The sequence below is a fragment of the Fundulus heteroclitus genome, chromosome 1 (genome assembly GCF_011125445.2).
Source record: "Fundulus heteroclitus isolate FHET01 chromosome 1, MU-UCD_Fhet_4.1, whole genome shotgun sequence".
NCBI lineage: Eukaryota > Metazoa > Chordata > Actinopteri > Cyprinodontiformes > Fundulidae > Fundulus > Fundulus heteroclitus.
In genome coordinates this window covers 2,192,396-2,205,030 of record NC_046361.1, presented here as the reverse complement: position 1 = coordinate 2,205,030, position 12,635 = coordinate 2,192,396, and the positions used below count along the sequence as shown (strand labels likewise).

Genomic DNA, 12,635 nt, shown 5'->3' with positions numbered 1-12,635 from the left:
AATGTTGATTCCTTAAGAAAATCAGTATATATGAATACATTTATAAATGTGACTGAATAAAATTATTGCGTGCTGCTTAGTACAATTGCACTACACCACTACTTCAGTACTGGGGGACTGAAGTACCCTATTTGACAATTGGTACTTTTCTATGTTGAATTAGTATTTGTGTTTGTGGTTCTATGCAGTGACAAATGTATTGCAAAAAACATTGTGACAAATTTTAAGATACTTTTTGTTATTACATCAATAAATACCGAAGCTAAAAGGAATTGGCAACAAAGATAAAAATGGTCCCTGCAAAAGTGAAGTTTAAAAGTAGCTAGTCTTGGGATAAAGTGTGAGGGGTGAAGATGATGAAGCTAACTCTTCTTTCATGCTCGTTCTTGTGTTGGTATCATTCCTCCATAAATATTTTTCTCTGATTCTCTAATACTGTTGCACAATTATTAGTTATTTTTTTTTTATTATTTTGCCCCAAATATGCTGTGAGTAAAATTTAGGGGCAGTGTTTTAAGACTGTTTCTGCTGGTGATGGCTTGTAGCAAAGGAAGGGAATTGTCCCCTGATTTGTGTGTCTCTATAGAACCCAAAATGCCAAAAATAAGATAAAAAGATACACGATTTTAAACATTTTGTTGGAGCGTGTGTAATGCAGAACAACCCTATTATTTCATATGATTGAACTGCAGTAAACGGATTGCCTTTGATCAGTTACTGCTTTTAATTTCACTTCTTTTTCCCCCTGCAGGTTTGGTGATGTCAGCCATCACTGTCATCATTCTGGTGCTGTACTTTGTCATAAACACATTTGTCGTCAAAGGTGTGTGCGTATGAACCATTTTACCACAGCAATGCTGAAGTTGACCATCTCTTAAACCGTCTAACTTATTCAAAAACTGCGTTTGGCTAAAAATGTCTTGTGGTGTGTGTTGCAGATCGTACATGGTACCCAGAATGCACTCCAATATACGTCCAGTATTTTGTCAAGTTTTTCATCATTGGAGTCACTGTGCTGGTGGTAGCTGTCCCAGAAGGCCTACCGCTTGCTGTCACTATTTCTCTGGCCTATTCTGTGAAGGTAGAACCAACAACTCCAGTTAAATGTTGTTACCCATGGCTTCAGTTTTACACCGAGTGCAAACACTCCCGGGATCAGTCAGTCTGAAGTTTGCAAATTATTGTTTAAATCTAATTTTCTATTAAGGTTCTTACTGACTGATGTTCTGTTAGTGTTCCACTTAAAGAAATGCAGAGCTGGTTTCTTTGTCGGAACAAGTTTTAAAGCCTTCTCACTTCTTGGATGTTTTGTGAAACCGATGGTTCTCCACCACAATTTGACTACAATCTCTGTTATGTCCACAAACACTAAGGCAGAAAAGACTGTCAAATCTTATGGCAGGACTGTATGTTACAATTTAAAATCCACTGCTTTTTATAATTAGTCCTTACAGCAGTTGGTTTATGTTGTAAATTTAAAAAAAGTTACCCTCTTCTCCTTTGACTATTCCCCTTCATCTCCTTTTTCTGTCCAACACTGCGTCTATGACCTAATAAACTCTATCTATCATCATTTGCTGCCACCCCCTCATCCACCCGACTGTCCCTTGATATCTCATAACCAGAAAATGATGAAGGACAACAACCTTGTACGGCATCTGGATGCTTGTGAGACCATGGGCAACGCCACGGCCATCTGCTCCGACAAGACCGGCACGCTCACCACCAACCGGATGACTGTCGTGCAGAGTTTCTTAGGTAAGAGAGAAACACCAGTTAAACATTTTATTATTGTTCTTTTCACTCCTGCCATGGCTGAGGAACAAGATATAAAGGTGCAAATTTTAGCTCCGTGATTGAAAACAGCCAGAACAAGGAGCGGTCTGCCCCAGGCACTGGTGGCTGCTCAAGGGGAGCTCAAACTCAGCTGAGAGGCCCGAAGATTGCAGGCTAAATGTCTCTGCCTCTTCGCCTCTCTCTCTCTCTCTCTCTCTCTCTCTCCCTCTCTCTCTCTCTTTCAAACACACAGTTTCAAAGCAGATAGCAGAGAGGCACTGCCTTATTTTATTATTAGATCTTTGATCCAGATATTTATCCCAGTGGATTACTCCTTAAAAATATCCAGGATAATCTTGCATAGGCTGTACAGTTATAAAAACATTATTTGTATTTCTTCCTTTATTTAAGTTTAATTTATTTTTATTATTTTTTTATCGTGCCCTGTCTGGCAGTGTAGCATTAAAGCTGTAGTAGGAAATCCTGTTCAGAAACACTTTTTGTTGCACTGCGTAAAATCGTCCTTCCATCCTGAAAGTAGTGAATACATTATATATTCAGAAAAAGAGGCTAAAAAGATCCTTCTCTGTGGGAGGTGCAGGCCTGTAAAAACTCTAACCAATCTTTGCCGTTCAGTCTGAAGGGCAGGGATATATCAGAGTTTTGTTCCTGCTCTCACCTATATGCACCCTCCTCTGGCCCTCAGGTTCCAGGGGAATCACCTTATCCATTGGTTGATTCCGACGCGGTCACGTAACGCCAGTGTCCGTGCTCTTTCCTTCTGAGTTTCTGCTTGCTGGCTGCACATGCGCACTTCTAGTGTTTATGTATCCGGTTAGCTTAGTGGCTAGGTTAGCTGACCTGTTTAGTGGCTAGGTTAGCTTACCTGTTTATTGTAGCTCCGCTGCTCTCACTGTAGACTTTGAACATGGCTGACAGTCACAAGAAGCAAACCGCGTTCATGTTTATGAGCAGAGGAAGGCCTCAGTAGAAAGAAATAAGACCAGAGTGGATTAGGGAGATTTTTCATGCGACTCCCCAGAAGAGTGGAAGAGCAAGGTAAGACAATCCTGTGTATGCACAGTTATTCAAAAAGGGACTTGGGGAAACTTCCGGAAAAATTGCCGACCCTAGTAAATATGAGGAGGGCCAAAAGACTCAGTTCCACCATGTCTTTTGTTATCCTTAAAACACTTTGTAACCAGTTTTGGCTGTATGCTTCGGGTGGAATCTGCGCCCAAGCTTCAACTTTCTTGCTGATGTCTTGAGATGCTGTGTCAGAATTTCCACATAATGTTCTTTGCTCATGATGCCATCTATTTAGTGATGTGCACCAGTCCCTCCTGCAGCAAAACAAGCCCACAGCATGATGATGCCACCCCCGTATTTCACAGTTGGGATGGTGTTCTTGGACTTGAAAGCTTCCCGTTCTTCCTCCAGGTGTAATGATGGTCATTATGGCCAAACAGTTCAATTTAGATGTGGTCAGTAAACCTGACAGAAGATTCCAAAGACATGACATCATCTCGGCATCCGCAAATTGTTTAAAGGCATAGTGATCTTTGTGTATGTAAACTTCTGAATATGAAGAAAGTAATAAATTATTCTCAAAAACAATCCTCTTGTTATTTTGCTGTTTAGCAAAAAAAAAAAAAGAATTTTGGTCATTCTAACAGACCTAAAATAGGAAAAGGTTACTCAGATTTAATGTCTGACAGTGAGGAAAAAAAGTATATGTTAACTTTTATATAGTGTATGTTAACTTCTGGTTTCAACTGTAGCCTTAAAATAAGATAAGATTGTCCTTTATTGTACCAAAATGAGGAAATTTGAGCATGGCAGTTGCAAAAACACAGTTATAAACTAGATCAGTAATGAAAAAACAAGCAAATCTAATCTAGTTCTGAAGGCACATTTAGTTCTAAAGCAACAGAGCTTATCAGGAAGGCAAAATAGAAGTAAAAACTACAACCAGAGGATGTATTGCACAATTATTGATAATATAATATGGCAGATTCAGGTAAAAAAAATAATAATATTCAAGCTATAAGTAATACTGGCCCCTCGTGGCTTAAATCGGTACGACAGCTTGCCAAACACAACAGTCTAATATGCCGTCGTTAAATGGTGTAAAACCCTTCTGAATTTTTACTTCTACAGGATAGGTCCATTATGTTGTTCTGTTCTGTTTCTGGTCCGCTTCTCTTACTGGATTCCATGTTTGCAGACTGCAGCTCTTTTGCCAACATAAAATACCAAATGATGTGCAATGTGTTGTTAAACCCTGGGAAATCTCGTAAGATTGGCTGAGAAACCAGGATGTAAACACGGGCTACACTCTGAACAGAAGTAGTTCTGGATCGTACCTCTAGGTCTGAAAGGAGAAAAACGTGACTAAGACATCGTTGATGGAGAGAACCGATTGTTTACAGGGAATGCTACTTCCATCCCAGGTGACAAATTACACAAGTGTGAGTAAATATGCAATATGCATGACTGTTCAAGCAACACTCAAAGTGGCAAAAAAATATGTGCCAGTGGACATTTTGTCTCCCATCAACAGGACTGTAACAGCATATTTTATTGCTGTACTTAAATCAAACACAAACTAATGCCCTGTTGATCAACAACTTTCTACCACTTTGTGATCTAAGCCTATGACATGTGACAAGGTTGGGGCATAGAGAGAAGATAAATTCTCCTTCTCCAAGATCTATAGATCATCCAGAGTTTTCTTAAGCTCCCTTCTCTAGCTCAACACAGATGTTCTATAGCCTTTAGGTCTGGGCACTGAGATGGCCATGGACAAATGTTTTTTCATCTGGGTAACCATATCTGGTTTGATTTATCCAAATATGCAAGGAAACTGTAACAATGACCTATTTGACACATTTTAGCAGTGGAGCTGTGGATTATTATTTAAACATTAACATTTAAAAAAATACACAGGCCCACACCATCACAGAGCTGCCACCATACTTAACAGATCTGAGGGGCTTTTCTACGTAAGTTATTCATCCTTTGTTTTTCACGTTTCACACCTGGAGTTTAAAGCTGTTTGTTGCCTAAAAACTATCTTCGTTAGATCTGTTTTTGTTTCCTGGGGTGAGTCAGAAAATGATTTTTCACTTGATCTATTTAATGGTTGTCATGGAGACTTGACCCTAAGATGCCACTGTTTGTTGTGACATTTGGAGATTTTCTTACCTCCATTAATATCCTCCTGATTTTGTGTGGTAGCGAGATAAGCTTGGGTCATTGTCCAGCCTTATCTCTGTTCCAGTTGTTTTAAACATTTGAAGTATACTCCTACAGTATGGGCACGTTTTCTTTTAGCTGTTATCTGACCTATGAAGATCAACACTCATCTGCCTTTAAATGCTATGCTCTCTCTCTTACTTTATAGAGTGGCTTGAGTATCGTAGTAGTAGGGGTGGCAACACCTCTGTTACCACTGATTATGTAAACAAGGATTTCTTAACATCGTTTTCCCCCTCTGAATAAGTGTTGAAAGGAAAGGTTGGATTTTCTACAGTTTTTTCCTGCATCTCTTTCTATTACCAGGGGTGCACAGTAAACAGGTTTAATCTCCAAGTTGTTTCATAAAGCGAGGAATTAGACTTCAGTTCCACTTTGCTCTCAATGAAGACATTTTATGTACATTATACAAAAAAGGTCAATATAACTATTTTACTTGTAAATATGAATATATACAATTTAACCAAATAGGAATACATGATTGCATCAGTGCAAATGCGTAAAGTAGAAGAATAAACAGTGTGTGTTGGAGGTTTATGAGGTCTGGAGAGACGTTAGCTGACCATTTCCTGACCCTAGATCTGTACAAGTCCTGGATGGAGGAGAGGCAGAAAGTCCAGTCTCTGCTGGGCCTTCTTCTCAGTAGTGTCTATGTGGGAGGACCATCCCAGGTCCCTGGAAAGGGTGGTTCCTGACCTGAGGAAATGATCCACAGCAGAAACTGCATTGTTGAGGATGATGAGAGGAGGCAGTGTGGGGGATGTCTGAGTCACAAAAACTGTGTTTGATTCCCTTCAAGAAGTAATTCAGTTGAACTTTTTTTTATTTATAAGGCTCCAATTCACAACACAAGGCACTGTACAAAGTCAATTCAGTAGAATGATACAGACAGATTGGTTAAGACGTTTTCTATCTCAGGAAACCCAGCAGGTTGCATCGAGTCTTGATAGGCAGCATTCACTCCTCGCGGACAAGCATGTGGCCATAGTGGACAGTGGCCTGCATTGTTGCCTTTGATTTTAGCCTGTTGTCATGTTGTCAGTTGCCATGACTTGGATGATTGAGGAACTGCACAAACATCTGCTTCAGGGTTCAGCATGTTGCATGTTCGGAGAGGGTTTTCTGCATCCCTTGGCTGTAATGAGTGGTTATTTGAGAGTTTTTGTTGCCTTTCTATCATCTCCCACCAGTCTGTCCGTTCTCCTCTGAACCATCACCAGCCTGAACAGTTTATACAAGGGAGATTGGTCCGTGCTGTTTCGTGCGGTTAATGCCAAATTCTCATCCTGCCATCTAAATGTTGCAGCCTAAATGAGACTCATCAGACTACACAACGTTTTTCCAAACTGCTGTTGTTTAGCACAAAAATCTGTTGGTGTGAGAGGGGATGAAGACTGGAGTCTTCAAGTGTGAGAAGGCAACTGACCGGTCCCGACCTCAGTTGCGGTCGAACAGGAGATGTTTTGAGCCAAATCTTGGACACAGGCGGGTGATATGAACTGATCACCGACTAAACTGCAAAGGCATGTTACTGACAGCCAATGATAAATAGAGTCTGGGACATAGCAATGGCTGCATGTTAAAAACGTGTAGTGTTTCAGCTGATAGGAGTGCCTGCTACCCGGTGTGCTCCTCTGCTGCTGTAGCCCCTCTGGTTCAAGGTTCAGTGTGTTGTGTCCACACCGTGGTAGTAATGAGTGATTATCTGAGGTGATGTTGTGTTTTTATCATCATCGGTCGGGCCATTCTCCTCACACAACTGCTTGCAGGATAGTTTCTCTTTCTCGGACTATCCTCTCCAAACCTGTGAGGTGATTGTGTGTAAATATCCCACTGGAACAGCAGTTTTTTTTTAAAATAGTCAGACCACTTTGTCTGGCACCATGCTACATTCAAAGCCAGTTAAGTCCCATTATTTCTCCATTTCGATGCTTTTTTTGTGGACTGCAGCTTGTCTTTTTCACCACATTGAGGTGCCTAAATATATGGAGTTGCTGCCATGTCAATGGCTGATTTATTATTTGGACAATTAAACAGGTGCCCCTTATAAACTGACCGTTGAGTGTATATGTAGGGTTTGTTGTCCAAAGTGATGAAGGTGTGAATATTTTTTCAGGTGATGTGCACCATCGTGTGGTCCCAGACCCTGGGCAGGTCAACGCTCGGACGCTGGATCTGTTAGTCAATGCCATCGCCATCAACAGCGCCTACACCTCCAAGATCTTAGTGAGTAACCCTCGGGGAAAAAAATCACATCGTTTTGCAGGGAGTTAGGTCTCTTAGTATAAGTAAGATTGAAACATATTTTTCAAACTGTATTAATAATCTTGGGAATAACGCTTCTTTTAATCATTTGCTGCTTCACCGATCTTGTTTTTCCCTCTTGCGTGTCTCTCTTCCTCTGTGATCCCAATTTGCATCAAACGTGCTCTTCAACAGCCCCCGGATGTGGAGGGGGGTCTAGCTAAGCAGGTGGGCAACAAAACAGAGTGTGGCCTGCTGGGATTTGTCTTAGACCTTCAGCGGGACTACGTCCCTGTAAGAGAGCAGATCCCTGAGGAGAAACTATACAAGGTAAAAAATCTGAAATTCTATACAGTTTTACGTTTGCGTTATGATAACAAAGGTGCAAGATACACAGTAAACTAACAAAGATAAATAATAGATAAAGTTAAACTTTAAACAGTTTTTTTCTCTTAAGGAAACATGTTTTCTATAGATTTGAACTTTTTTTTCTAAAGTCTCATTGTGGGATTTTTGAATCAGTTTGTATTATGGCTGCACGATATCAGGATTACGATACTTTGCTGAATATTGCAATTGTGACATCGATTAACCCACATTACCAGGATCTTTTCCTTCACCACAATGCCCCCACCACAGGATGGGAGCTTTAGCATCTCAGCCACCAAAAACATGCATCCAGTGTGGGCGTCACGGGCAGTGAAGCTCCATCCAACAGACCCAAATATACTGTTGGCATGACGAAGATGAACACATGGCACTTGAAATATATTACATCCAAACAGTCCTCTGCAGATATGACTGTAAACACATGGATATTGACTTATGATGGGATGATTGCAATCGAATGTATTGCGCAGCTTTAGTTTGTGTGATTCTTTATCAAACGTCTCTTTCTTTATCTCAGGTGTACACGTTCAACTCAGTGCGTAAATCTATGAGTACGGTGATCAAGCTGCCTGACGGTACCTTCCGCCTCTACAGCAAAGGAGCCTCAGAGATCCTGCTGAAGAAGTGAGTGGTTATTTTGTTTACAGCTGTATTTAAAACTCACTTTCATTGATTTTTTTTTTTTTTCAAACAACACAGCAACGAGACAGTTCTGAAACCGCGCAGCACAACAGCCGTTAACGATAGATCTGAAAAATGTTCTGACTGTGGTTGGACAAACAACGTGTCATATGGTCATGGAGATTATTTAAAGTGCTGTAGTGGGAAGCGTGTGAAGGAGCTGCAGGCTGACACGAGACTCTAAATAAAAGAAGACTCAGATTGTGGTCAAACTTAGTGAAAAGTTTCCATATTGTGTATAAGATGATGTCCTTCGTTTTCACCCTCAGGTGCTCCTACATCCTGGATTCCAACGGAGAGTCTCGCACCTTTCGCCCACGCGACAGAGATGAGATGGTCAAACAGGTTAGGCTGATTCATGGGAGCATATGTCATGACTCAAACAGCTATACCTAAATAGTAATCTTTACTCTATATTCCAAGAAAGTAATTGTAGAGATCTAGAAAACAATGAACAATAACCGTGAGAGCCAGGCTGATAAACCCTCCCTGAACTTTGATTGCAAACTGTTTAAGGCAGGCTTGCAGATCACATAAATAATTTAAATGAAATTTAAATTACTGGAATATTTTCTACTAGATTTCACTTTTTCATTACACTTTTGTTAACTACAAAAACACACATTGGCAATTATAAAAATATGACATTATACAAAATCGGGCCTTTTTCCAATCACATAAGTCAACCACATTGACCAGTAATCCTCAAATATATCCATCTCCAACTTCAGTTTAAAGGTAATCCTTTTCATATTGAAAATATTATGAATCTGATTTATCCACTCGTTTAATGTAGTTGTTTTCAAACTCAACCAATTTCGAGTTATAGCCTTTTTAGCAGCCACTAATTCACTTTTCTTTTTAAATCAAGTCCCTAGAAAGGCCAACAGCCTTACATTCTTCGCTTGCACTTAGCAACGTGGCAAATACAAATGTGGGAGCACATTTCATTATAGTTTGGTGAAAAATGGTAATGAGGCATAACAACCTAACAACAGCTATAATAATCTGGCTAAGACCAACAACTCTATGAGATTTGTCTATTACAAAGGTTTTTAGATTGTTAGACTGGTCTTTGTGTTTATTTTAGTCAGCAGTGGTTTTTACCTCAAAGCTCCGCCATATATCACATCTTTGCCTGGTCTCTTAAGTAGGGGAGGCCTACAGTGCTTGATTGTGGTTGTAATGTTTTGGCAATTTTGGTTGACCAGCCAATCTTCCAAGTTTTCACCATTTGTGGATAATATCTCTTACTGTTGTTCATTTTAGTCCAAAAGCCTTTAAAATCCCTTTCTAGTTTGATGTCAGTACCTTTGTTTCTGATCTATGGTTGAATTCTGTAGATGGGTGCATGATGTGTTGCTTTTGGAGATTGTTTAGCCTACTTCATGTCATCAGACAGGTTCTGTTTAATGATGTATTGATTCTGCAGGGCTGGTAGTAATCAGGTGGAGGTGTGGCTGGTGAAACTGAACAGCACCTTCCAAAACCTGATTATTCACGTAATTCAGAATTTGAAAAACTGCTTTTTGCACTCACTCAAGTTATTTTAGTCTTATATTGAAATTTGTTCAATGATCCAAAACATTAGAGTGTGACACAAAATCTAAAATGGAAAAAATCTGTAAAGGGGCTAACATTTTACTCTAAAACACATGTGCATATTGCTTTTTTTCCCCCCAGTTTATGTGCTGCTTAGGTTCTGATGTTTGTCACTATTTAAACAAATTTCACCTCTTCTCTTGTGTAAATATTGTTTTATGAGGCAAAAGTCATGATTTTGGTCCCAAACCTTCACATTTTATGCTTCAAACATAAATACGTAGTTTTTATTCTATACCCAGACATCTAAAAGCTCAAAGACTCCTGAGGGAGTTTTTGCATCCTGAAAGTGTCATGATAACCTTACAATTTTGTCACAAACATTTACTATGCCATTAAGTTCTGCTAAGTGAGCAATCTTTTAAAGTGAATTTTGTGCACTCTTGACTCAAGCTGACTCAGTCTTGTACGTTAACACTTTAGGAATCCAAATTTGCACTGTATTGCTGCATGAAATGTAAACAAATGTAAAGAAAAATGTGACAACAGCCCTCGCAGCCTTACATGTATTACAAAACTTGTGACAAATCAAAAGGCTTTGCTCAATCAGCTTTATTGCACTACAAACGTTTCTGTGCATTTTATTGGAGTTTGCAGCCTAAGCATTGCGTAATGACTGACAGGCGGACAGATCTAAATTCGGCTCATGATGAACACAGCTTGTGCCGTGAGAAAAATAACTGCTCCTTCCACAACTTGATTCCAGCTCAGTAGTCTGGTTTGCGTTGTGGCAGCTTTATGTCACCTCCTTTTTGTGTCACACTGTGCCGTCTGCAGCAAGCTGGGGGTCTTTCCCTGCAGCTACGTCACATTGTATCCATCAAAAATACACCTCAAACCTCATTTCTGCCTTAGATAGATTGGAATTCAAATCATGTATGTAGTCAGGAGTATGATGAGTTGAGATGATTGATGATTTTAATAATTGACTGCTAGGTCATTGAACCAATGGCTTGTGAGGGGTTGAGGACCATCTGCATTGCCTACCGTGATCTGCAACCAAGTCCTGAGCCAGAATGGGACAACGAGGCAGAAATAGTGACTGAGCTGACCTGCATCACTGTGGTTGGAATAGAGGACCCTGTACGACCTGAGGTATGTGGTTTTAAAATATGGTTTACCATCTGTCTGAATTATGATTGACATTTTGTTTCTGCGTAAATAAATTCCTCTGACCTTTTCAAGGTGCCGGAAGCCATCCGGAAGTGTCAGCGTGCCGGCATCACAGTGCGCATGGTAACTGGTGACAACATTAACACAGCGAGGGCCATTGCTGCAAAGTGTGGCATCATACACCCTGGAGATGATTTCATCTGTCTGGACGGGAAAGAGTTTAATCGGCGAATCAGGAATGAGAAGGGCGAAGTAAGTTTGGGTCTTAACTTAGTCAAATTAGAATGGACATTTAAGTTCTAGCCCTGAGACATTTAGTTCAGTTTATTAAATACAAACATTTGAAACCATTCTTAGTTTCTATATTATTTCTTTTTAAGACTAGTCATTTTCTTTGGCTGTAGTAGATGATCAGCTAGGGGATGAAGCACCTCTCAGGTGCCATTTCAGCTTTTTTCTGTTTCTTAAAGAAATTACATCCAGATGGTGTTTAGCTTCTGATATATATAGATTGTTAGTGGATAATTTTTACTTCTAGGGTCCATATGTGATGTTCAATGGCCACAATTCTAGGCAGTGAAAAAGCAGCCCAAGAAAAATTTGAAAGCACTTCAAAAACTACAAAAGCTTAGAGGAAATTGTAAAGCAATTAAGTTCCTCCTCCTGCTGTCTCAATGTTTTACCCACAGCTTTCTTTAAGAAAGTTATACCTGTCATAATGTCTGATTTGACTTAACAAACACATCCCTTCTGTCAGGTGCTTCCCCCCATTCCCTAAAAACAGCAATTATCAAACCGTTGTTGAAAAAGGGCAATTTGAACAATTTGTCAATTACCTGGGTACAGCATATAACACTGTTGATCACTCTATTCTATTAGAGTGCCTAGCATCCCACTTGAAGAACAATCTCAATTTGCATAACAAATTAAATCAGTGTGTTTATTTATGAGAGCATACAGATCCCCACTGAGTCTCACTAAAAGGCTGACATTACAGACAGGTTGGAGACTCAAACATAAAAGAGACCAGCATTCCTGGTGCCTGCTGAAGGTCTGAATAAGCTGCAAACTTTTCACAACACGTCAAAGAAAATATGTTCCATTTAAACAGATTCTGAAGTCTTCTGATGTCATCTGGTACAGCTTCTCTTAGTAACAAGATAGGAAGAGGGCTTTTTGGTTGTGACCTGCTATTATGTTAACAGAATGGGAAAAGATTCTGATGGCCATTCACCAGTCATGGTTGTTCAAGCTGAAAATTGGCTGATTGTGGTCACCAGCCCGTGTTCTTAGTGTATAATGTTGCCGTTGCCAACCAAGAGCTTTGGCCAAACCGTATCTCGTGTTATAAAGCTGACTGAGGGTGTTGGAGTCTCCATTTTGAAAAGTTTAAAAAAGAAGTCAAAGAAAAGGCCTTTAGTCATAAGCAGTGATCACTATGTTCTAAATGGGTCAGAACATAGAGATGTGAGATTTTCTAGATAGAGAGCACTGAGAAAAGCCCAGGCAGAAGATTTAATGATTTAACTTTTATTATGAATGCCATAATGGGGGGGAGGGGGGTCCCATAA

The 12,635-nt window shown here is 39.9% G+C and overlaps 1 protein-coding gene across 6 annotated transcripts in view; it reads left to right on the top strand.

The window, feature by feature from the left end:
• The window catches only part of atp2b3b (ATPase plasma membrane Ca2+ transporting 3b), an 87,066-nt gene that overhangs the window by 35,400 nt on the left and 39,031 nt on the right, over nt 1–12,635 (top strand). For all 6 annotated transcript variants that reach the window (XM_036144453.1, XM_036144220.1, XM_036144282.1 and 3 more), the window contains 9 exons: nt 752–823; nt 939–1,081; nt 1,626–1,758; nt 7,151–7,260; nt 7,474–7,608; nt 8,186–8,292; nt 8,619–8,694; nt 10,888–11,046; nt 11,137–11,316. In XM_036144453.1, the coding sequence (XP_036000346.1) occupies nt 752–823; nt 939–1,081; nt 1,626–1,758; nt 7,151–7,260; nt 7,474–7,608; nt 8,186–8,292; nt 8,619–8,694; nt 10,888–11,046; nt 11,137–11,316 (1,115 nt within the window). The remainder of the gene's footprint in view (nt 1–751; nt 824–938; nt 1,082–1,625; nt 1,759–7,150; nt 7,261–7,473; nt 7,609–8,185; nt 8,293–8,618; nt 8,695–10,887; nt 11,047–11,136; nt 11,317–12,635) is intronic.